The 26,686-nt window shown below is 47.7% G+C and overlaps 1 protein-coding gene and 1 long non-coding RNA gene across 2 annotated transcripts; both read left to right on the forward strand.

Annotated features, from left to right (window-relative positions):
- The first annotated feature begins 1,532 nt into the window (after positions 1 to 1,532).
- Positions 1,533 to 14,513, forward strand: LOC139279269 (uncharacterized). The gene is made up of 3 exons (XR_011596434.1): positions 1,533 to 1,878; positions 13,528 to 14,067; positions 14,230 to 14,513. It is a non-coding gene; the product is annotated as an uncharacterized lncRNA (long non-coding RNA).
- Positions 14,514 to 21,727: 7,214 nt separating this feature from the next.
- LOC139279268 (ras-related protein Rab-39A-like) lies at positions 21,728 to 26,175 on the forward strand. Its single transcript, XM_070898398.1, has 2 exons — positions 21,728 to 21,996; positions 24,890 to 26,175. The coding sequence occupies exons 1-2, from the start codon at positions 21,728 to 21,730 to the stop codon at positions 25,266 to 25,268; spliced, it is 648 nt and encodes a 215-aa protein (XP_070754499.1). The 3' UTR covers positions 25,269 to 26,175.
- Positions 26,176 to 26,686: the final 511 nt, after the last annotated feature.

Below are 26,686 nucleotides of genomic sequence, written 5' to 3' on the forward strand. Positions count from 1 at the left end.
AGGGAGGGTGTGGGGGGGGGAGGGAGTGTGGGGAGGGAGGGAGTGGGGGAGTGTGGTGGGGGAGTGAGGGAGTGTGAGTGGGGGGGGGAGGGAGGGAGTGTGAGTGGGGGGGGAGGGAGGGGGGTTGGGAGTGGAGTGTGAGTGGGGGGAGGGGGTTGGGAGTGGAGTGTGGGGGGGGAAGGGAGTGGGGGGTGGGAGTGGAGTGTGGGGGGGGGGGAAGGAGGGAGGGAGTGGGGGGTGGGAGTGGGGTGTGGGAGGGGGAAGGGAGGGAGGGAGTGGGGGGTGGGAGTGGAGTGTGGAGGGAGTGGGGGGTGGGAGTGGAGTGTGGGGGGGGGGGGGGAGGGTGGGGGAGGGGGAGGGTGGGGGAGGAGGAGGGAGGCTCCTTCTTGAACAATTGACCCTTTTATTTTCTGAACAATGAATGAGCGATAGATTGTAAGATTTATTAAAAGCAAATTAACTTTATCTAGTGTCGTGCTAGAAGTGCATGTATTTAATGTGTTTTACTGCAGCATTTATGCCTGATTTCTTCTGGACTTTTCCTAGTTTGTTATTGTTATACTTGGCCCTGCATGTCCCCAACTCCCGATAGCACACTGTGTAACAACAACAACTTGTATTTATATAGCGCCTTTAACGTAGTTAAAATATCCCAAGGCGCTTCACACAGGAGCGTTATCAAACAAAATTTGACACCGAGCCACATAAGATATTAAGGCAGATGATCAAAAGCTCGGTCAAAGAGGTAAGTTTTAAGGAGTGTCTTAAAGGAAGAAAGAGAGGTAGAGAGGTGGAGAGCTTGGGGCCCAGGCAACAGAAGGCACGGCCACCGATGGTGGAACGATTATAATCAGGGATGCTCAGGAGGGCAGAATTAGAGGAGCGCAGAGATCTCGGGGGGGGGGGGTTTGTGGGGCTGGAGGAGATTACAGAGATAGGGAGGGGCGAGGGCCATGGAGGGATTTGAAAACAAGGATGAAAATTGTTAAATCGAGATGTTGCTTAACCGGGAGCCAATGTAGTCCTGATGAACCTGGGACTTCTGCTCCAGGTATGGGCTCAAATGCTCTCCAAAATAGCATGTAATGCCACCTCTGCAGGGGTACATGAATGGCGCAGAATTACTAGTGACCTGTGCACTTGCTGCTCCATTCCTATTCCACGGCATTTCTTCTTCACTTCTCTGCGTAACCATAGAATAGCGGGCATTGATGCAGTGTCCAAATCCCTCCATACTAGTTGCTTGTAACTGTTGTCTGACTGAGTTGATGTCAGCCATGACTTGGTCTTCGAGGTTTGGACGCCAATGCCTCCTTGGCCGCAGTGGAAGCATTGATAATAGATACTTCTATGTCCTCCATAAGAAAAGAAAGATTTATACAACATCTTTCATGAACACTGAATATCCCAAAGCGCTTTACAGCCAATGAAGTACTTTTTGAATGTGTAGTCACCGTTGTAATGTGGGAAATGCGGCAGCCAATTTGCGCACAGCAAGCTCCCACAACAGCAATGTGATAATGACCAGATCATCTGTTTTTTTGGTGATGTTGGTTGAGGTAGCACTATTGGCAAATATTCAGAACTCAGTTCAATTTGCCCTTCAGTTTTTTTTACTTCTATGTTATTTCACATGATGCCGTCTTACAAATTGTCTTCCTATCCGGTTGAAATTGTTTGGATGCCAGGATCGTGAGCTTTTGCCATCATGGATGCCAGAATATCACAAAGCAGGAAGCACTTAACTCTTGGATTTTGCTGAACGGAAGGGAAGCTCCAATCACAGAATCACAGAATGGTTACTGCACAGAAGGAGGCCATTCAGCCCATCGAGCCCGTGCCGGCTCTCTGCAAGAGCACTGAAGAACAATGACACAGGTTCGTGCTAATTAAGAACATAAGAATTAGGAGCAGGAGTCGGCCACTTGGCCCCTCGAGCCTGCTCCGCCATTCAATGAGATCAGGGCTGATCATCGACCTAAACTCCACTTTCCTGCCCGATCCCCATATCCCTTGATGTCCAAGAATCTATCGATCTCTGTCTTGAATATATTCAAAGACTGAGCCTCCACAGCCCTCTGGGGCAGAGAATTCCAAAGATTCACCACCCTCTGAGTGAAGTCATTTCTCCTCATCTCAGTCCTAAATAATCGACCCCTTATCCTGAGACTGTGACCCCTGGTTCTAGACTCCCCGGCCCGGGGGAAACATCCTCGCTGCATCTACCCTGTCGATCCCTGCAAGAATTGTGTATGTTTCAATGAGTTGATAGACTGAGATTACAGTGAATAGCAAGAGCAATTTGGCCAGTATTCTGCTCAACCTATTTCTTTTTAGCATGTACTGTAGGTCCTTAGCTTTTCTGTTTCAGTTGTGCCTCTTACCAGTTTTTTTTCCCTCCCATTCCTGCTTTCCCAAAGACTTGGGTTCAGTCAACCTTTGCTACCGCGAGTGACCACTACTTGTGTCCAAAGCTGGACAATGGATGCCGACTCGCTATTCCACCGCAGAGGACCTCACGGCTTCTTCTGATCCTCCGTGCTCGTGCACTTCCCAGTGAAGTTGCTGAGAGGGAACACGGACCTATTGCCCCCTCTTTAATGCAGGGGCACTGAGGCAAAGTGCGCTGCCCTTGCTGAGATCAAAGCTGTGATGAAAAGCAAAATAAAAACAGAAAACGTGGAAATCTCAGCGGGTCGGGCAGCATCTGTGGAGAGAGAAACCGAGTTAACGTTTCAGGTCTGTGATCTTTCATCAGAACTGGAAAAAGTTAGAGATGTAACAGGTTTTTAAGCAAGTGTCGGTGCAGGGGAGGGGGTGAAGGGAAAAAGAAAGACAGACTTGCATTTATATAGCACCTTTCACAACCACCAGACGTCTCCAAGCGCTTTACAGCCAATGAAGTACTTTTGGAGTGCAGTCACTGTTGTAATGTAGGAAACGCAGCAGACAATTTGCGCACAGCAAGCTCCCACACACAGCAATGTGATAATGACTGGATAATCTGGTTTTTGTTATGTTGATTGAGGGGCAAATATTGGCCAAGAGAGTCTGTGATAGGATGGAAGACAGGAGAGATTAAATGACAAAAGGTATAATTGTACAAAGCAAAAGGAGATGGTAACGGGACAAGTAAAACACAAAAGATGGGTCCAGAAGTGGTGTAAATGGGAATGACAGAATCAACAGCTGCCATGTGGAAAAAAACAGAGGCAGAGGTTACGGTCTGAAATTGTGGAACTCGATGTTGAGTCCAGGAGGCTGTAAAGTGCCTCATCGAAAGATGAGGTGCTGTTCCTCGAGCTTATGCTGTGATCAAACCTGATATACATGGCTGAGGCAATCAGTGGATAAACTTGCCGAACCATTGGGAAGCTTTCTTGTGCCTATTCTTCTTTCTTAGCTCTTTCCTTTATGTATTTTGCCTTTGTCTCATTTTAATATCCGATAGGCTGGGGTTGTTTGCTTTGGAACAGAGGAGGCTGAGGGGAGAGATTCGGGATAAATGGGTCATTTTCCGGTTGGCAAACAGTGACTAGTGGGGCACCGCAGGGATCAGTGCAAGGGCTTCAACTATTTACAATCTATATTAATGATTTACTGAAGGGATCGAGTGTAATGGAGCCAAGTTTGCTGATGATGCAAAGATGAGTGGGAAAGCAAGTTGTGAGGACACACAGAATCTGCAAAGGGATTATCATCATAGGAAGTCTCTCAAATCGAGGATGACTTGCTTCCATGTCAAAAAGTTCACAGGTGTTTCAATGAAGGACCTAAAATTCCAGATCCCGAACTACATATTGAAGGGTGGAAGATACCTGTGTGTGGATTTTTTTAACGTGGGGTGACCGTTGCACACCAGCCACCACACGGGCTTGACCGAGCTAGGTCTTGGTCCAGTGGCAAGGGTTAACCAAAACAACTGGAGACCAGCTCTGCTGCACAGACCTAGACAGGCTGAGTGAGTGAGCAAACATTTTGTAAATGGAGTATAACGTGGGAAAATGTGAGGTTATCCAATTTGGCAGAAAAAATATAAAAGCAAATTATAATTTAAATGGAGAAAAATTGTAAAGTGCTGCGGTACAGATGGACCTGGGGGTCCTTGTACATGAAAACACTAAAAGTTAGTGTGCAGGTTCAGCAAGTAATCAGGAAGGCTAATGGAATGTTGGCCTTTATTGCAAGGGGGTAGAGTATAAAAGCAGAGAAGTTCTGCTACAACTGTACAGGGTATTGGTGAGGGCACACCTGGAGTACTGCGTACAGTTTTGGTCTCCGTATTTAAGGAAGGATACACTTGCATTGGAGGCTGTTCAGAGAAGGTTCAGTGGGTTGATTCCGGAGATGACGGGGTTGACTTATGAAGATAGGTTGAGTAGGTTGGGCCTCTACTCATTGGAGTTCAGAAGAATGAGAGGTGATTTTATCGAAACATATAAGATAATGAGGGGGCTCGACAAGATGGATGCAGAGAAGATATTTCCACTCATAGGGGAAACTAAAACTAGGGGACATAGTCTCAGAATAAGGGAATAAGGGGCTGCCCATTTAAAACTGAAATGAGGAGGAATTTCTTCTCAGAGGGTTGTAAATCTGTGGAAGGAGGTGGCCTTGGAAATAGTGGATGCATTGACAGTCATTTTCCAACATTCCATTGACTCTGGATCAGTTCCTATGGAGTGGAGGGTAGCCAATGTAACCCCACTTTTTAAAAAAGGAGGGAGAGAAAACAGGGAATTCTAGACCGGTCAGCCTGACATCGGTAGTGGGTAAAATTATGGAATCAATTATTAAGGATGTCATAGCAGTGCATTTGGAAAGAGGTGATATGATAGGTCCAAGTCAGCATGGATTTGTGAAAGGGAAATCATGCTTGACAAATCTTCTGGAATTTTTTGAGGATGTAGAGTGGACAAGGGAGAACCAGTTGATGTGGTATATTTGGACTTTCAGAAGGCTTTCGACAAGGTCCCACACAAGAGATTAATGTGCAAAGTTAAAGCACATGCGATTGGGGGTAGTGTACTGACATGGATTGAGAACTGGTTGTCAGACAGGAAGCAAAGAGTAGGAGTAAATGGGGACTTTTCAGAATGGCAGGCAGTGACTAGTGGGGTACCGCAAGGTTCTGTGCTGGGGCCCCAGCTGTTTACACTGTACATTAATGATTTAGATGAGGGGATTAAATGTAGTATCTCCAAATTTGCGGATGACACTAAGTTGGGTGGCAGTGTGAGCTGCAAGGAGGATGCTATGAGGCTGCAGAGCGACTTGGATAGGTTAGGTGAGTGGGCAAATGCATGGCAGATGAAGTATAATGTGGATAAATGTGAGGTTATCCACTTTGGTGGTAAAAACAGAGAGACAGACTATTATCTGAATGGCGACAGATTAGGAAAAGGGGAGGTGCAACGAGACCTGGGTGTCATGGTACATCAGTCATTGAAGGTTGGCATGCAGGTACAGCAGGCGGTTAAGAAAGCAAATGGCATGTTGGCCTTCATAGCGAAGGGATTGGAGTACAGGGGCAGGGAGGTGTTACTACAATTGTACAGGGCCTTGGTGAGGCCACACTTGGAGTATTGTGTACAGTTTTGGTCTCCTAACCTGAGGAAGGACATTCTTGCTATTGAGGGAGTGCAGCGAAGGTTCACCAGACTGATTCCCGGGATGGCGGGACTGACCTATCAAGAAAGACTGGATCAACTGGGCTTGTATTCACTGGAGTTCAGAAGAATGAGAGGGGACCTCATAGAAACGTTTAAAATTCTGACGGGGTTAGACAGGTTAGATGCAGGAAGAATGTTCATAATGTTGGAGAAGTCCAGAACCAGGGGACACAGTCTAAGGATAAGGGGGAAACCATTTAGGACCGAGATGAGGAGAAATTTCTTCACCCAGAGAGTGGTGAACCTGTGGAATTCTCTACCACAGAAAGTAGTTGAGGCCAATTCACTAAATATATTCAAAAAGGAGTTAGATGAAGTCCTTACCACTAGGGGAATCAAGGGGTATGGTGAGAAAGCAGGAATGGGGTACTGAAGTTGCATGTTCAGCCATGAACTCATTGAATGGCGGTGCAGGCTAGAAGGGCCGAATGGCCTACTCCTGCACCTATTTTCTATGTTTCTATGAATTCTCTGCCCCAGAGAGCTGTGGAGGCTGGGTCATTGAATATATTTAAGGCGGAGATAGACAGATTTTTGAGCAATAAGGGAATAAGGGAATAAAGGGTTATGGGGAGCAGGCAGGGAAGTGGAGCTGAGTCCATGATCAGATCAGCCATGATCTTATTAAATGGCAGAGCAGGCTCGAGGGGCCAAATGGCCGACTCTTGCTCCTACTTCTTATGTTCTTATGTTATGTTCCTATTTGAGGTGTATAAAGTTATGATTGGATAGGAAGGACCTATTTCCCTTAGCATAGGGGTCAACAACCAGGGGCATAGATTTAAAGTAATTGGGGGGAGGTTTTGAGGGGAAATATTTCTTCACCCAGAGGGTGGTGAGGGTCTGGAACTCGCGGCCTGAAAGGGTGGTAGAGGCTGAAACCCTCACCACATTTAAAAAGTACTTGGATGTGCACCTGAAGTACTGTAACCTACAGGGCTACGGACCCAGAGCTGGAAAGTGGGATTGGCCGGCAGAAACACAATGGGCTGAATGGCCTCCTGTGCCATAAATTTTTATTATTCTATGATCATTCTAATGGTTTTTTCCAATTCCTTAAGTCTGTGGGAGTTGTGTAAAGACCTCCAAACAGTAATAGTGATGTTGGGGAGGGCATCAAACATGAAATTAGGGGTGCGTGCAATAAAGATGCAGCAGTTATAATGGGTGACTTTAATATGCACATAGATTGGGCTAACCAAACTGGAAGCAATACGGTGGAGGAGGATTTCCTATAGTGCATAAGGGATGGTTTTTTAGACCAATATGTCGAGGAACCAACTAGGGGGGGAGGCCATCTTAGACTGGGTGTTGTGTAATGAGAGAGGATTAATTAGCAATCTCGTTGTGCGAGGCCCCTTGGGGAAGAGTGACCATAATATGGTGGAATTCTGCATTAGGATGGAGAATGAAATAGTTAATTCAGAGACCATGGCCCAGAACTTAAAGAAGGGTAACTTTGAAGGTATGAGACGTGAATTGGCTAGGATAGATTGGCGAATGATACTGAAGGGGTTGACTGTGGATGGGCAATGGCAGACATTTAGAGACCGCATGGATGAACTACAACAATTGTACATTCCTGTCTGTCGTAAAAATAAAAAAGGGAAGGTGGCTCAACCGTGGCTATCAAGGGAAATCAGGGATAGTATTAAAGCCAAGGAAGTGGCATACAAATTGGCCAGAAATAGCAGCGAACCCGGGGACTGGGAGAAATTTAGAACTCAGCAGAGGAGGACAAAGGGTTTGATTAGGGCAGGGAAAATGGAGTACGAGAAGAAACTTGCAGGGAACATTAAGACGGATTGCAAAAGTTTCTATAGATATGTAAAGAGAAAAAGGTTAGTAAAGACAAATGTAGGTCCCCTGCTGTCAGAATCAGGGGAAGTCATAACGGGGAACAAAGAAATGGCGGACCAATTGAACAAGTACTTTGGTTCGGTATTCACTGAGGTGGACACAAACAACCTTCCGGATATAAAAGGGGTCGGAGGGTCTAGTAAGGAGGAGGAACTGAGGGAAATCCTTATTAGTCGGGAAATCGTGTTGGGGAAATTGATGGGATTGAAGGCCGATAAATCCCCAGGGCCTGATGGACTGCATCCCAGAGTACTTAAGGAGGTGGCCTTGGAAATAGTGGATGCATTGACTGTCATTTTCCAACATTCCATTGACTCTGGATCAGTTCCAATGGAGTGGAGGGTAGCCAATGTAACCCCACTTTAAAAAAAAAAAGGAGGGAGAGAGAAAACGGAATTACAGACCGGTCAGCCTGACATCGGTAGTGGGTAAAATGATGGAATCAATTATTAAGGATGTCATCGCAGTGCATTTGGAAAGAGGTAATATGATAGGTCCAAGTCAGCATGGATTTGTGAAAGGGAAATCATGCTTGACAAATCTTCTGGAATTTTTTGAGGATGTTTCCAGTAGAGTGGACAAGGGAGAACCAGTTGATGTGGTATATTTGGACTTTCAGAAGGCTTTCGACAAGGTCCCACACAAGAGATTAATGTGCAAAGTTAAAGCACATGGGATTGGGGGTATTGTGCTGACATGGATTGAGAACTGGTTGTCAGACAGGAAGCAAAGAGTAGGAGTAAATGGGGACTTTTCAGAATGGCAGGCAGTGACTAGTGGGGTACCGCAAGGTTCTGTGCTGGGGCCCCAGCTGTTTACACTGTACATTAATGATTTAGACGAGGGGATTAAATGTAGTATCTCCAAATTTGCGGATGACACTAAGTTGGGTGGCAGTGTGAGCTGCAAGGAGGATTCTATGAGGCTGCAGAGCGACTTGGATAGGTTAGGTGAGTGGGCAAATGCATGGCAGATGAAGTATAATGTGGATAAATGTGAGGTTATCCACTTTGGTGGTAAAAACAGAGAGACAGACTATTATCTGAATGGTGACAGATTAGGAAAAGGGGAGGTGCAAAGAGACCTGGGTGTCATGGTACATCAGTCATTGAAGGTTGGCATGCAGGTACAGCAGGCGGTTAAGAAAGCAAATGGCACGTTGGCCTTCATAGCGAGGGGATTTGAGTACAAGGGCAGGGAGGTGTTGCTACAATTGTACAGGGCCTTGGTGAGGCCACACCTGGAGTATTGTGTACAGTTTTGGTCTCCTAACCTGAGGAAGGACATTCTTGCTGTTGAGGGAGTGCAGCGAAGGTTCACCAGACTGATTCCTGGGATGGCGGGACTGACCTATCAAGAAAGACTGGATCAACTGGGCTTGTATTCACTGGAGTTCAGAAGAATGAGAGGGGACCTCATAGAAACGTTTAAAATTCTGACGGGGTTAGACAGGTTAGATGCAGGAAGAATGTTCCTAATGTTGGAGAAGTCCAGAACCAGGGGACACAGTCTAAGGATAAGGGGGAAGCCATTTAGGACTGAGATGAGGAGAAATTTCTTCACCCAGAGAGTGGTGAACCTGTGGAATTCTCTACCACAGAAAGTAGTTGAGGCCAATTCACTAAATATATTCAAAAAGGAGTTAGATGAAGTCCTTACTACTAGGGGAATCAAGGGGTATGGTGAGAAAGCAGGAATGGGGTACTGAAGTTGCATGTTCAGCCATGAACTCATTGAATGGCGGTGCAGGCTAGAAGGGCCGAATGGCCTACTCCTGCACCTATTTTCTATGTTTCTATGTTTCTATGTGACTGATGCTGGCTCTTGCGAAGTGGCCATTTCGCACATGTAAGCTTAGATAGGGAGTTCGAAAAGGGAGAGGGGCAGAGAGCGAGCAGAATACCGACTGGAACATAAGCACTTCCACCAGGGGTCACCAGGCGGACATCAGGAGTGCGATCTCTGGCTGAGTAATTCTCCCCCCTCTGTAGCCCAGGGTCACTGAGGAAAATCAGTAAGTCAGGTTGGAGTGTGGATCACATATGGAACTTTCCTTATCATTCTGGTTCAGTATCGCGTTACGCAATGTAGTTACCCACAGAGTTATCAGGAAGTGCTGTCTTTAATTTTGTTCACCACTGATTAGATCTCACCACTACTCTTGTGATCATCAGATAACGATGGATTAGGAATCTCATTCCTCGTATGCCTGCTCTTTCACCCGCAAAGGATTTACAACAACAATTTACATTCATATAGGGCTTTTAGCCCAGAAAACACTCCCTACAGCGAGATAGGTAGAGCAACCGTCACCATGTTTAGGTATAGAGAGTAGAGGGATAATTGATTATTTGGGCAAACTGATTGGTTTTGAGGTTTTTAAAGGAGGTCAGAACACAGATAGGCAGAAAGGTTTAAGGAACGTGTACCAGAGAGTCGGCTTGAGGTGGCTGATAGAAGGAAGCCATTCGGCCCGTCGTACCTGTGCCGGCTTTTTGTCCAATTTAGGCCCACACCCCAGCCTCCGAGGAAGGATGTTCTTGCTATTGAGGGAGTGCAGCGAAGGTTCACCAGACTGATTCCCGGGATGGCAGGACTGACATATGAGGAGAGACTGGATCGACTGGGCCTGTATTCACTGGAGTTTAGAAGGATGAGAGGGGATCTCATAGAAACATATAAAATTCTGAGGGGACTGGACAGGTTAGATGCAGGGAGAGTGTTCCCGATGTTGGGGAAGTCCAGAACCAGGGGTCACAGTCTTGGGATAAGGGATAAGCCATTTAGGACTGAGATGAGGAGAAACTTCTTCACTCAGAGAGTTGTTAACCTGTGGAATTCTCTACCGCAGAGAGTTATTGATGCCAGTTTGTTGGGTATATTCAAGAGGGAGTTAGATATGGCCCTTACGGCTAAAGGGATCAAGGGGTATGGAGAGAAAGCAGGAAAGGGGTACTGAGGGAATGATCAGCCATGATCTTATTGAATGGTGATGCAGGTTCGAAGGGCCGAATGGCCTACTCCTGCACCTACTTTCTATGTTTCTATATTTCTTCCCCATAACCCTGCAAATTAGTCTCTTCAAGTACATGTCCCATTCTCTTTTGAAATGTCCTAAGGCATTTCCTTCCACCACCATTTCAGGTCGTCCGTTCCAGATCTTAACTACCTCCTGTTGAAAAAATTCTCCTCGTTTCCCCTCCAATTCTTTTCCAGTGATTTTAGATCGATGATCAATGGATCCTGAACCACTTGCCAGTCTCTCCCCACTTGTTTTATCAACCCACTCATAATTGTGAACACCTCTATTTGGTCTCCCCATAAACTTCTCTGCTCTAAGGAGAACAATCCCAGCTTCTCCAGTCCCTCCACATAATTGAAGTCCCTCATCCCTGGTATCATCCTGGTAAACCTCCTCTGCACCCTCTCCAAGGCCTTGACATATTTCCTAAAGCGCAGTGACAGAATTGTACACAAAACTCCAGCTGAGGCCTAACCAGTGATTTGTAAAGATTTAACATGGCTTTTGTATTCAATGCCCCTATTTACAAAGCCAAATATCCTGCACATTTTCTTAACCACCTTATCAATTTACCCCACCACCTTCAAAGATTTGTGAATATGCATCCCCAGGTCCCTCTGATCTTGCACCCCCCTCAAAATAGGACCATTTAGATTACACTGCCTCTCCATGTTGTTCCTCCCAAAGTGCATCACTTCACACTTATCTGCATTAAACTGCTTCTGCCACATGTCTGCCCATTTTGCCGGCATGTCACTATCCTCCTGAAGTCTGCGCCCCTCCTCCTCACGATTTAATCTAGTGCCAAGTTTTATATCATCCACAAACTTTGAAATTGGACTCCCCATACCAAGTCCAGCTCATTTATATTTAACAAGAAAAGCCCTGGTCCTGATACCGAGTCCTGGGGGACCCTACCGCATACTTCTCTCCGGTCAGAAAACCATCCATTCATTGCTAATCTCGGACTCCCATCCCGTAGCCCATTAGGCACCTGAGGTCCCTTTAATCCCATGGTGGAGCAACGATGCACCAGAGGCCAGCTGTTGGTGGGATGCAAGGCGGCAGGGTGTTGCTGAAACAGGGAGGAATAAAACCAGGTTGAGATTTGACAGTGAGGGAGATTTTAGATTGGATCGGGAGCCAGTGCGGACAAGGCTGCTGGGCGTGGGACTGGACACAGGACGGAGTATTTTGCAACGTTGGAATTGGTGGACAATGGAAGGCCAGCAAGAGGAAGTGATCGAGGTATAACTGTGACCCAGGTGGGACTGCAAAACCGCCGATAGCGAAATGGCAGCCCGTTTTGGTGGTGGATTGGGTGTGGTGTATGAAGCTTCAATCGAGGTCGAACACAAAGCCATAATGTTGAGCATGTGTGACCAGCCAGGCAGAGAGATAGCGTCAGTTACAAGAGCCTTATGTTGGGCATTGAAAACGGCCAACGTAAGGTGGGTGGGCACAGGAGTGGTGGGTGATCAGGACTCGGTGCGGGTTAGGACACGGGCACCAGAGGTTTGGATGAGCTCAAAGTTTATGGAGGGTGGAAGGTGGGGATGCCGGCTGGGAGAGAACTGGAATAGTTGAGTGTGGAGCAGGGGCGGAGACAGGCACTGTTACAGCGGTGGAAATCGGTGATCTTAGTGATACATAGGGTATAGGGTCAGAAGGTCAGCTCGCGGTCAAACAGGACACTGAGGTTGCAAACAGTCTGCTCCAGCCTGAGACAGTGGCCGGGGAGGGGGATGGAATCTGTGGTGAGGGAATGCAGTGTGTCGCCAGTTTGTTCTTCATTTTACTTTTATTAAATTCATCATCATCATAGGCAGTCCCTTGGAATCAAGGAAGACTTGCTTCCGCTCTTAAAATGAGTCCTTAGGTGGCTGAACAGTCCAATACGAGATGACCTGGAAGAGGGGACAGAGTGTAGTGTAACAAAATTTGCAGATGACACTAAGATTAGTGGGAAAGCGGGTTGTGTAGAGGACTCAGAGAGGCTGCAAAGAGATTTAGATAGGTTAAGCGAATGGGCTAAGGTTTGGCAGATGGAATACAATGTCGGAAAGTGTGAGGTCATCCACCTTGGGAAAAAAAACAGTAAAAGGGAATATTATTTGAATGGGGAGAAATTACAACATGCTGCGGTGTAGAGGGACCTGGGGGTCCTTGTGCATGAATCCCAAAAAGTTAGTTTGCAGGTGCAGCAGGTAATCAGGAAGGCAAATGGAATGTTGGCCTTCATTGCGAGAGGGATGGAGTACAAAAGCAGGGAGGTCCTGCTGCAACTGTACAGGGTATTGGTGAGGCCGCACCTGGAGTACTGCGTGCAGTTTTGGTCACCTTACTTAAGGAAGGATATACTAGCTTTGGAGGGGGTACAGAGACGATTCACTCGGCTGATTCCGGAGATGAGGGGGTTACCTTATGATGATAGATTGAGGAGACTGTGTCTTTACTCGTTGGAGTTCAGAAGGATGAGGGGTGATCTTATAGAAACATTTAAAATAATGAAAGGGATAGACAAGATAGAGGCAGAGAGGTTGTTTCCACTGGTAGGGGAGACTAGAACTAGGGGGCACAGCCTCAAAATACGGGGGAGCCAATTTAAAACCGAGTTGAGAAGGAATTTCTTCTCCCAGAGGGTTGTGAATCTGTGGAATTCTCTGCCCAAGGAAGAAGTTGAGGCTAGCTCATTGAATGTATTCAAATCACAGATAGATAGATTTTTAACCAATAAGGGAATTAAGGGTTATGGGGAGCGGGCGGGTAAGTGGAGCTGAGTCCACGGCCAGATCAGCCGTGATCTTGTTGAATGGCAGAGCAGGCTCGAGGGGCTAGATGGCCTACTCCTGTTCCTAATTCTTCTGTTCTTATGTTCTGTAATGCACATTGGAATATCCTGAAGTCAGGAAAGTCTTTCTTACATTCTCTCTTTTTCATTTTCTTTTTCTTTCTCCGTTTCTTTCTTTCCAGCGGGATCAGGCCACAGTTTAACATCTCATTCTAAAGATAGCATCTGCGACAGTACATCACTCTCTCAGTCATGTACAGAGGTGTAAGCCAAAACTAAGTGTTTAAGTCCTTGAAGTGGAGCTTGAACACTTGCACCGTGGCTGCAGTGTGCACCATCTACAAGATGCACTGCAGCAACTCGCCAAGGCTTCTTCGGCAGCACCTCCCAAACCCGCGACCTCTACCACCTAGAAGGACAAGGGCAGCAGGCGCATGGGAACACCACCACCTCCACGTTCCCCTCCCAGTCACACACCATCCTGACTGGGAAATATATCGGCCTTTCCTTCATCGTCGCTGGGTCAGAACCCCTGGAACTCCCTCCCCAACAGCACTGTGGGAGCACCTTCACCACACGGACTGCAGCGGTTCAAGAAGGCGGCTCACCACCACCTTCTCAAGGGGCAATTAGGGATGGGCAATAAATGCCGGCCTTTCCAGCGACGCCCACATCCCAGGAACGAATACAAATATATATATATATAACCTTCTAGAACAGAGGTAAGACTGCTATCACTGAGCGAAGGCCAAGAGGAATTTGAAGAGGGGAGGTGGACAGAAATGGCAAAGTGACAAGAGCTCAGGGCTGGAATTCACCCACCAGTCCTCTCCTCACAGAATCCAACTGATTCTTAAATCATTCCATGTTTTTTGCCTCCACAGGAGTCTACTTCATTTGTTGATCACTTGTCCTATGAGGAAGACCATCCTGGCCTTGGTCAATAATCCACAGCTCCCTGGAATACCGCGGGTCTGTCCGGCACACGTATTGGATCGCTGAGTCTGTCACCGAGGGTTCTGAACTTCCGTTGCCTGGTGTGTCACCTTGGAGCTCGTGGACCTCAGAGAAACCGCACTTGCTTCCCCATCCGAGGCGCGTGGTCTCGGTTGTTACAACCAACGAGCGTTGATAAGCTGGGGCGGGGCGGGACAGGCGATGGATGTCACATGGCAAGTTGCACAACTCACTGCTAAATGAGTGAGTGCCTTGTTACCATGCTCCAGCAGACACACCTTGCAGCCCATTGAACAGTAGTTCCGTCAGTCGCTACAATCCAATTTGTATCGCTACAACCCAATCATGGCAGGCATTGAATGCCTGGATATACAAGCTCATGTTCTCATAGCTGGCCTCCATTTAATTCCTTCCATTTGGCTGGATGTGTGCATACAACGCTAGATTCTAACCGTTACAGTGGTTAAGAGAACTTTGCACAGGTGAAACCTGAGTGTCAGCAGTGGCTCAGTGGGCAGCACTCTCACCCCTAAGTCAAGAAGGTTGTGGGTTCAAGTCCCACTCCAGGGAGTTGAGTACATAAATCTAGGCTGACACTCCCAGTGCACTGTCTGAGGGAGTGCTGCACTGTCGGAGGGGTAGTACTGAGGGAGCGCTGCACTGTCGGAGGGGCAGCACTGAGGGAGGGCTGCCCTGTCAGAGGGGCAGCACTGAGGGAGCGCTGCACTGTCGGAGGGGCAGTACTGATGGAGGGCTGCCCTGTCGGAGGGGCAGTACTGAGGGAGGGCTGCCCTGTCAGAGGGACAGTACTGAGGGAGCGCCGCACTGTCGGAGGGGCAGTACTGAGGGAGGGCTGCCCTGTCAGAGGGGCAGTACTGAGGGAGCGCCGCACTGTCGGAGGTACTGTTTCTCAGATGACATGTTAAACCGAGGCCCCGTCTTCTCCCTCAGATGGATGTAAAAGATCCCATGGAAATATTTCAAAGAAGAGCAGGGGAGGTCTACCTAGTCTCCTGGTCAATATTTATCCCTCAATCAGCATCACTAGATTATCGTCATTATCGCATTGCTGTTTGTGGGAGCTTGCTGAGCGCAAATTGGCTGCCGCATTTCCCACATTACAGCAGTGACTACACTCCAAAAGTACTTCATTGGCTGTAAAGTGCTTTGGGACGTCCGGTGGTCGTGACAGGTATTACGTCTGATTTATTCATTCATTGTAAAAGTGAAATGTTTTGAGAGTGAACAATATTTATATGTTGCTGTGTCTGTACTTCATGAAACAACTCGTGATCAATATCAGGAGGTTGAGAGGAGCTTCTCTCGACCCCTCCACCATCTCTGAATTGTCAGACTGCTTGTCCGACATACAGTTCTGGATGAGCAGAAAATTTCTCCAACTGAATATTGGGAAGACCGAAGCCATTGTTTTCGGTCCCCGCCATAAATGCCGGTTCCCTGGACACCGACTCCCTCTCTCTCCCCAACTCCTGTCTGAGGTTGAACCAGACTGTTGGCAACCTTGGTGTCATATTTGACCCTGAAATGAGCTTTCGACCACATATCCACAGCATAACTAAGACCGCACATTTCCACCTACATAGCATCACCCATCTATGCCCCGCCTCAGCTCATCCGCTGCTGAAGCCCTCATCCATGCCTTTGTTACCTCTAGACTTGACTATTCCAACGCACTCCTGGCTGACCTCCCACATTCTATCCTATGTAAATTAGAGGTGATCCAAAACTTAGCTGCCCGTGTCCTAACTCACACCAAGTCCCGCTCACCCATCACCCCCTGTGCTCGCTGACCTACATTGGCTCCCGGTTAAGCAATGTCTCGATTTCAAAATTCTCAGCCTTGTTTTCAAATCCCTCCATGGCCCTCGCCCCCTCCCTATCTCTGTAATCTCCTCCAGTCCCACAACACCCCCGAGATATCTGCACTCCTCTAATTCTGCCCTCCTGAGCATCCCTGATTATAATCACTCCACCATCGGTGGCCGTGCCTTCTGCTGCCTGGGCCCCAAGCTCTGGAACTCCCTCCCTAAACCTCTCCGCCTCTCTACCTCTCTTTCCTCCTTCAAGACGCTTCTTAAAACCTCCCTCTTTGACCGTCACCTACACTAATTTCTCCTTATGTGGCTCGGTGTCAAATTTTTAATCTCATAATACTCCTGTGCACCGCCTTGGGACGTTTCAACACGTTAAAGGCGCTATATAAATACAATGTGTCGTTGTTGTAAAGAAATGAGTTCAAACCCAGGAATTGTTGAATTCGAACACTCGATATACCCCATTCACTGGGGACCTGGTTTATAGCACTGCTTTGATAAGGTCAGGATTAGCTTTTCTTGCTCAGACTATAGACTGGGATGAGATACCTGTCAAAGTCTGCAGGAGGAGATGGATGAGGAGTCAGGTGGAGCAGGCAACAGGTACAGGGCGGCACTGACATTACCACATTATCAAGGTAACAGATTGCTTCACACCTTTAGTTTGCACTAGTGAGGTCCAATGGCAGAAGCTCCCAATCTGGGCCTGAGAAGGCGGTTTCCTTCCCTCCTTCCCTCCTTCCCTCCTTCCCTCCTTCACTCCTTCCCTCCTTCCCTCCTTCACTCCTTCCCTCCTTCCCTCCGTCCCTCCGACCCTCTTTCCCTCCATCCCTCCTTCCTCCTTCCCTCCATCCCTCCTTCCCTTCATCCCTCCTTCCCTTTGTTCTTCCTTCCCTCCTTCCCTCATTGGCTCTGACTCTCTGTCTCTCTGTCCCTCCTTCCCTCCATCCCTCCTTCCCACCTTCCCTCTGTCCCTCCTTCCCTCCGTCCTTCCATCCCTCCAACTCTCTGTTCCTTCCCTCCGTTTCTCCTTCCCTCCATCCCTCCTTTCTTCCATCCCTCCAACCCTCCGACCCTCCATCCCTCCTTCCTTGCAACCCTCCGTCCCTCCTTCCCTCCATCCCTCAAACCCTGCGTCTCTCCGGCCCTCCATCCCTCCTTCCACCCGTCCCTCCTACGCTCCTTCCCTCCGTCCCTCTGACCCTCGGTCCCTCCGTCCCTCCATCCCTCTGCCCCTCTGCTGGCTGGAATGGCAGGCAGTGACAAGTGGGGTGCCGCAGGGCTCAGTACTGGGACCCCAGCTATTTACAATATACAGTAATGATTTCGATGAAGGAATTGAGTGTAATATCTCCAGGTTTGCAGATGACACTAAGCTGGATGGCGGTGTGAGCTGTGAGGGGGACGCTAAGAGGCTGCAGTGTGATTTGGACAGGTTAGGTGAGTGGGCAAATGCATGGCAGATGCAGTATAATGTGAATAAATGTAAGGTTACCCACTTTGGGGACAAAAACAGGAAGGCAGAATATTATCTGAATGGCGGCAGATTAGGAAAAGGGGAGGTTCAACGAGACCTGGGTGTCATGGTGCATCAGTCATTGAAAGCTGGCATCCAGGTACAGCAGGTGGTGAAGAAGGCAAATGGTATGATGGCCTCCATAGCTAGGGGATTTGAGTATAGGAGCAGGGAGGTCTTACTGCAGTTGTACAGGGCCTTGGTGAGGCCTCACCTGGAATATTGTGTTCAGTTTCAGTTTCCTAATCTGAGGAAGGACGTTTTTGCTATTGAGGGAGTGCAGCGAAGGTTCACCAGACTGATTCCAGGGATGGCTGGACTGTCATATGAGGAGAGACTGGATCAACTGGGCCTTTATTCACTGGAGTTTAGAAGGACGAGAGGTGATCTCATAGAAGCATATAAAATTCTGATGGGACTAGTCAGGTTAGATGCAGGAAGAATGTTCCCGATGAACCAGGGGTCACAGTCTAAGGATAAGGGGTAAGCCATTTAGGACTGAGATGAGGAGAAACTTCTTCACTCAGAGAGTTGTTAACCTGTGGAATTCCCTATCGCAGAGAGTTGTTGATGCCAGTTCATTGGATATATTCAAGAGGGAGTTAGATATGGCCCTTATGGCTAAAGGGATCAAGGAGTATGGAGAGAAAGCAGGAAAGGGGTACTGAGGGAATAATCAGCCATGATCTTATTGAATGGTGGTGCAGGCTCGAAGGGCCGAATGGCCTGCTCCTGCACCTATTTTCTATGTTTCTATGTTTCTAGAATAGCGGATGACAGAACTGTTTGTCTGAAATTATTGCCAACCGCACTAACTTTAGCCTACTGGTGACAGACATTCCTCAATACAGCGGGGAGGGAAGCCAATGCCGAAACCGGAGGAAGTGGGCTGTGGGCTGTGGGCTGAATTTAGTTAAAACGTCAGCAACTTGGCTTTTTTGTAGAAAAACAAAAATTATGTAAACAGCTGAGTCAGTGACAGGCACATTTTTTTTTTTGTTCACGGGATATGGGCATTTATTGGTAAGGCCGGCATTTATTGCCCATCCCTAATTGCCCCTTGAGAAGGTGGTGGTGAGCCGCCTTCTTGAACCGCTGCAGTCCGTGTGGTGAAGGTGCTCCCACAGTGCTGTTAGGAAGGGAGTTCCAGGATTGTGACCCAGCGACGATGAAGGAACGGCCGATATATTTCCAAGTCAGGATGGTGTGTGACTGGGAGGGGAACGTGGAGGTGGTGGTGTTCCCATGCACCTGCTGCCCTTGTCCTTCTAGGGGGTAGAGGTCGCGGGTTTGCGAGGTGCTGCCGAAGAAGCCTTGGCGAGTTGCTGCAGTGCGTCAGGGAAAGGCTGAACGGATGAGATCATGTTGGTCATGGATGAGATCATGCAGACCTTCGCTTTATCCCTTTTATCTATAATGTGGTGGTGGTGAGGTGAGTTGATGTTTGGATATCTAGCAGGGGTTGTTGAATAGCAGGCAAGAGAGGGTAGATTTGCTGATTTTCCCACCACCAACAACTTACATTTATGTAGTGTCTTTTACAATGTCCCAAGGTGCCTCACAGAAATGTAGATAAAAATGAGTCTAGAAGTCATTTTAGTAACCCTACCTCCAATTTGATTGAGACCACCCATGTAAGCACTATGGGAGTACCTTCACCACATGGATTGACTATGTGCTAGCCAATTCTTGCACACAGCAAGCTCCCACAAACAGCAATGTGATAATGACCAGAGCATCTGTTGTAGTGATGTTGGTTGAGGGATAAATATTGGCCCCAGGACACCGGGGATAACTCCCCTGCTCTTCTTCGAAATAGGTGGCCCTGGGATCTTTGACGTCCACTTGAGAGAGCAGACGGGAACCCGGTTTAACATCTCATCCGAAAGACGGCACCTCAGTGCAACACTTCCTCAGAACTGCCTCTCCGACAGTGCGGCGCTCCCTCAGTACTGCCCCTCTGACAGTGCGGTGCTCCCTCAGAACTGCCCCTCTGACAGTGCGGTGCTCCCTCAGTACTGCCCCTCCGACAGTGCGGCGTTCCCTCAGTACTGCCCCTCCGACAGTGCGGTGCTCCCTCAGAACTGCCCCTCTGACAGTGCGGTGCTCCCTCAGTACTGCCTCTCCGACAGTGCGGTGCTCCCTCAGTACTGCCCCTCCGACAGTGTGGCGCTCCCTCAGTACTGCCCCTCCGACAGTGTGGCACTCCCTCAGCACTACCCCTCCGACAGTGTGGCACTCCCTCAGCACTACCCCTCCGACAGTGCGGCACTCCCTCAGCACTGCCCCTCCGACAGTGCGGTGCTCCCTCAGAACTGCCCCTCTGACAGTGCGGTGCTCCCTCAGTACTGCCCCTCCGACAGTGTGGCACTCCCTCAGCACTGCCCCTCCGACAGTGTGGCACTCCCTCAGCACTACCCCTCCGACAGTGTGGCACTCCCTCAGCACTGCAGTGGAGTGTCAGCCTAGATTTATGTTCTCAAGTCTCCGGAGAGGGACTTGAACCCACAACCTCTGACCCCAGAGGCAAGGGTGCTGCCCACTGAGCAACAGCTGACACTTTAGGCAATCGTGGTTGGGGACTTGGTCACCATGGCAATGCTTGATGTGGGCCTGCTATTTCCCCCCCCCCCCCCCCCCCCTTGCAGGCAGGCTTTTCGATCCCACCCTGTTGTGTGAGCTTCTCTTCTTTCAAGTTCAGACCTATTTCCCTCCAGTATTCACACAATCTCTGCATCTCCAATTTCTTTCATGCTTCTTCCCATCACCTGACATGAGCACCATCTCAGCCATCTAACCATTTCCTGTTTGGCTTTTAAGCAGGTCATTGCACCGATATTTGTGTTTTCCCCCTCCCTTCCCTTTTGTTCTGCTTCTGTTGACTATTTTGCATTTTCCCCCAATTCCGAAGTGTTAGTTAGAGTGTCTGTTCCCTCCACAGATGCTAACTGACCTCCAGGTTGTTGCCAGCATTTTCTGTTTCAGATTTTTGTCTTTCATTTTATGTTGAGGCTTATGATACACAGCTTCTGAAGACTCGAAGTGTAATGAAACGTACAAATAAAAAGCAAAAAACTGTAAATGCTGGAAATCTGAAACAAACCTTCTTACAACTATTTTAAAATAAACAATTAAAGTCACATGCTCCTTTATTAAAGGAGCACTAGAAACATACAAATTAACAATAAAACTTTAAATGGAACTTTTTAACCAATCAAGTTAAAATTTGGTTGCCAGGGGTGATGATGCACTCCAGTCCCTCCGGCGCCCACCTCTCGCGGAAGGCCGCGAGTGTACCGGTGGACACCGCGTGCTCCATCTCCAGGGACACCCCGGCTCGGATGTAACCGCGGAAGAGAGGCAGGCAGTCGGGCTGAACGACCCCCTCGACCGCCCGCTGCCTGGACCGGCTGATGGCCCCCTTGGCCAGACCCAGGAGCAGTCCTACGAGGAGGCCCTCGGACCTGCCCGCTCCCCTCCGCACAGGGTGCCCAAAGATCAGGAGCGCGGGACTGAAGTGCCATCAGAATTTGAGGAGCAGCCCCTTCAGATATTGGAAGAGGGGCTGTAACCTCAATAAAAACGTGGAACACGGACACTTCCAGACCGCAGAAATTACAGGTGGCCTGGGAGTCCGTGAACTGACTTAAAAACTTATTGCCCCGTGCAACACCCTCCAAGCCAAGTCCCCAAACAAACCTTCCCTGTCATGACTATAGCTGAAGGCAATCAACTATCTAGAAGGGCAACCTATATCTGACTTTCTAAGGTTATCATCCACATCGAAGCCGACAACAATCTTCTGCTAGCAGTGGCTCCACTAATTCACTAGGCATTCACTTTGCAGCCAATCACCTTTACTGTTATTAATGCAAAACAGGTTCCAAAGTATGCACCCAGCCCCTTCTGTGCTGCAAATCATTGGCTAATCACACGAGCGATCAATCAGTTAAACTCATAAAGGGAAGGGGGAGACGGGGGATGGGTATTTATTCGGTGAGCAGCTCCAAGCCCTGCAGCTGGCTTCATTGAGTCCCAGCTTTCTTGAAGCAGAACCAGCCTTAGTTTACAGTCATGGGTCAGAGTTGGTCCACTCAGCCTGCAGTATCAAAACACAAAGTCAGACAGAGTCTGAGAAAGTTCATTTGGCAATTTCGTGTTATCTTAGTGGGTGATTCTGCTGTGGGCAAAACATCCATTGCACTCCGTTTAACCGAAGGAATGTTCAGAGACCATCTTCAGAAAACCATTGGTGTAGATTACTACATACATGTGCTGGAAACCACACCAACAGTAAGAGTGAAGCTTCAACTGTGGGACACAGCAGGGGAAAAGGCCCATAGGTTTGTACAACAGTTTTATTAAAAATCAGCCTTAATGCTTTGAAAATTCTACTTGTATCTTTCAACCTTAGTTAGTTCAAGTGGTGCATAGCAGAAACTTTGGTTGGTCGAACCAGTTTTATTGCATTCAAGTGTATGTGTGTGTGTGTGTGTGTGTGTGTGTGTGTTCGATAGTAGTGTGGCTCTCTTTGGGGCTTTTCGTGCTTGGCATCAGCCCCGAAGTCATTCTTCGAAACCTGCTGGTTGCCGAAACCCTAGACCTGAGCAGAGCCATCGGATCGCCCAGACATGCAAGGCCACGGACGATAACACCAAACACATACTTTGTCAACACCATAGCTGTGGCGGAGGTGCGGTGAATGAGGGTACGGGGCCCAGAAGAGCCGAGGGCCCAGGGGCAGCACGGGCCCAGCCCACACTGTGTGATATGTGTGTGTGCTAGGTCCGTGCAGCAGAGCTGGTCTCCAGTCGTCCTGGTTAACCCTTGCCACTGGACCAAGACCCAGCTCTGTCAAGCCCGTGTGGTGGCTGGTGTGCAACGGTCACCCCACGTTAAAAAAATCCACACACAGGCATCTTCCACCCCCTTCAATTGGAGTTCAGGACTGGACCATCGGGTCCTTCATTGAAACATCTGTGAACTCGTGGAAGCAAGTCATCCTGGTTCGAGGGGCCGCCTATGGTGATGAAGGCTCTGGTCATGATCACGTTGCTGTTTGTGGGAGCTTGCTGTGCGCAAATTGACTGCCATGTTTCCTACATTACGACTGACTACATTCCAAAAAAGTGCTTCATTGGCTGTAGAGCGCTTTGAGATGTCTGGTGAAAGGCGCTATATAAATGCAAGTCTTTTTTGTTCCTGTCAATGAAGCTGAAACAGAAACCTAAGTGATGTGGAATCTGGAAGAAAATGTTGTTTTCCAAATCGCTAACTTGGCGTAAATCCAGCGATGTTTGGATCTGTTTGAGAATTGATGCTACACGCACAATCTCCACTTACAGAATGCTGGGCCTGGACCAGAACATCCATTTTCAGTTGTTTATTATATATGCACCACTGCTGCATCCCGCTTTTCCTGTTACTGTCCCTCAATGCCTCGCCCTGCCCCTCACTTCCCGCTGCCAATTGACAAACGCCAAATTCCTGATGTCTCTTTTTTTAATTGGAAGGTTATACAAGACTCTACATTTTTGCAAACTTAATGTTCGACTGTTCCAATCAAAGGCCGACCTTTTTCAACAGCGAGACACACAGCAATCTTTATAACATGGGGCTACGGTTAATAAGCTTCATATGGAGTCATTTTAGTTGCCGCGAAGCAGGAGAGAGATACAGACTCCTGCGATCACTCGGCCATCTGACTCGAGAGGCTTGCTGGCATCTGTTTGTTGTGTTTGAGCTGGGTGTGGGCCTTCCCCTGGGTGGGAGGGATGCAAAGCCTTTCTTCACTGAAGAATGCAGTGGTTTTCAAGCTTTCCTGTGCGGGGTGGGGGGGGTTAGGACTCCTGCGAATATCACATTCCTGCCCTAACTTTGGAAAGACTGAGCTGCCGAAAGCAACGCGGTCCTTTCCATTGCAGGACACGGTCTGGTACATATCGCCGCAGCTACAGAAATAACATGCGAGTAGCGGGACACATACAACATCTGATAAAACAAATATTTAACACGCTGCGGGGCCCCATGGGATTGCAATGTTCTGGCTAATGCATTTATTTCTCTGCATGTGTAGGGCGTAGGGAAATGTTGGGACTGAGATTTATAATCACAAGCATGAGACTGAATGTATTTAAATGCACAGCGCTTTGTTTGTTATTTCAGACTTATTATTTTAAAGTATTTACAATTTTACTATGTGCTGATCTGCGTTTGAGCCCGTCATTGTTTCTGCCTCGTTCTCTTCCCTCTGTGTTTGCCGCTCCCTCTCCCTGCATTTGCCCCTCTCTCTCTTCCCCTCTCTCTTCTTCCACCTCTGTCTGCATTCCTATTTTGCATTTACACAGGATTACATCGGATATATGGCACGGAAACAGGCCATTCGGCCCAACTGGTCCGATGCCAGCATTTATGCTCCACTCAAGCCTCCTTCTGTCTTTCCTCCTCTAACTCCATCAGCATAACAGGAACTCCAGGGATTTGAGCATCTAAATCCAGGCTGATACTCCAGTGCAAGTGTTGAGGGAGTGCTGCACTGTCGGAGGTGCCGTCTCTTGGATGAGATGTAAACCAAAGCCCCGTCTGCTCTCTCAGGTGGATGTAAAAGATCCCATGGCACTATTTTGAAGAAGATCAGGGGAGTTATCTCCGGTGTCCTGGCCAATATTTATCCTTCAATCAACATCACAAAAAAAGATTATCTGGTGATTGTCACATTGCTGTTTGTGGGAGTTTGCTGTGCGCAAATTAGCTGCCGTGTTTCTTCCATTAAACATTGACCACACTCCATTGGCTGTAAAGTGCTTTGAGACGTCCGGTGGTCATGAAAGGTGCTATATAAATGCAAGTCTTTTCATAACCCTCATGTTTGTCTAGCCTCCCCTTAAATATATATCTATACTATTTGTATTTCTCTCTCTCTATCTCTCTCTCTCTCTCGTTCCTCCCTCAGTTGCAGTTATATTCAATTTGGTATGTCAAAACTTTAAAATTCATCAGGACAGTGTCCTGGGATCTTTTACATCCACCTGAGAGGGCAGACAGGACCTCGGTTTAACATCTCATCCAAAAGAAGGCCCCTCCAACAGTGCAGCACTGCACTGGAGCACCAGCCTAGATTATTGAGCTCCAGGCCCTGGAGGGGGACTTGAACCCACAACCTTCTGACCCAGAGGCGAGTGCGCTGCCCACTGAGCCACAGCTGACACTATAACATTATTTGTCATTCTCTTTCAGAACCATGACACAATCCCATCTCCAGACTATACTTGGTGGATTGCTGGTATTTGATTTAACAAATCGGCAGTCTCTTGACTTCATCACAAACTGGCTGGATGAAACCAGCGCTGCTCTCGACCAATGCCAGGGCATCTTCATTCTTGTTGGCCACAAGAGCGACCTGTCGGCCGAGAGGCAAATCTCACAAGAAGAGGCCGAATGCATTGCAGCCGATATGGGGCTGAGATATATTGAGACTTCAGCCAAAGACGACACCAACATACAAGAAGTGTTTCTTATCCTGGCATCGTCGATCGCTGACTTGGTGAAGGCAGAAGTGACCAAAGTGAAAGGAGGAATAACTGCCATCAATTGCTCTGTTTTTCTGAAGCAATGAGCATTCAGCTTTGTGTGAGCCCGACTTTGAAAATTGATCATGTCAACTGGATGTACCGTCCGACTGATAATCTGGCTGTACTTCTACATTTAAATTGGGATGGAAGGTAATTCCATCGGGAGATGGTCTGCACAATGCAATGTTTCTAGCAACCTGTGCACTCAGCACATGACCTCAGGATATTTGAGGTGAACCTTTATAACCAGTCAATAACTCGTGAATTATGACAGTGCTCCTATGAACAGTGCCATTGCTGCTATGTATTTATAGTCTGGTACATGTAGCTATTTCAAAAAAAGTAGTTTGCAACATGGAACCATGGTATCAACTGCGCTACTGTTGTACGATTCAGCAGGTATTGTGTTGAAAGAAGTGTGACTGTGGTCTGAGAGATTTATGGCTGGGGAACTATTCAATGTTCCCGATAAAGCCACACAGCTCTCTGCAGCTTCTGCACAGTTGGCTGACCGACTTTTAAATAGGAAAAACCGCAGGTTAATTTGAATAGGCTGCGCGGACCCTTAAAGGGGCCGCCCGCCACAATAAAATGTAAAGGGAACATTGGTACCATGTTGTGTCTCCCAGTCCCAGCACCGAGGATACAAATTCTCAATGGTTCAGAACTTGCACAGAAAGATGGGAGAGGATAAAACCTGTTTTTTTTTTAAAGTCCAAAGTTTTTAAAATGTGTTCAGTTGAAATGCTAATGTCAATCAAAATCCGTCGGGTTTCTAAGCAGTTACTAAACCTTATTTTTAAACCGAAGAATACCTAATGAGCTAATAGATGGTTGAATATTTATATCAAGACCATATCTTTAAATGCTATCTGGAAACATTGAAACATGTGTTTAATGTAGGACATTTGAACTGCAATCGGATGCTTGTATTTACTCAATCACTTTTATAATGCCTGTTAAACATTACTTACAAAAATAAAATATAACAATTTTATCTTTATTACTGTTTGAGAATCTATTCAGATAGCGCAGTCTCAGGAAGACTAGTCAGAATTAATTTGCTGTTAAGACTTACATTTCTAGAGCGCCTTTCATGACCACGGGACGTCTCGAACTGCTTTACAGCCAATGAAGTACTTTTTGAAGTGTAATTACCGTTGTAATGTACGAAACCCGCCAGCTGATTTAACATAAATAGGAGCAGGAGTCGGCCATTTGGCCCCTCGAGCCTGCTCCGCCATTTAATAAGATCATGGCTGAACTGATCATGGACTCAGCTCCACTTCCCTGCTCACTCCCTATAACCCTTGACTCCCTTATCACTCAAAAATCTGTCTATCTCTGTCTTAAATATATTCAATGACCCAGCCTCCGCAGCTCTCTGGGGCAGAGAATTCCACAGATTTACAACCCTCTGAGAGAAGAAAGTCTTGCTCATCGCAGTTTTAAATGGGCGGCC

This window comes from Pristiophorus japonicus, chromosome 14, assembly GCF_044704955.1.
Source record: "Pristiophorus japonicus isolate sPriJap1 chromosome 14, sPriJap1.hap1, whole genome shotgun sequence".
NCBI lineage: Eukaryota > Metazoa > Chordata > Chondrichthyes > Pristiophoridae > Pristiophorus > Pristiophorus japonicus.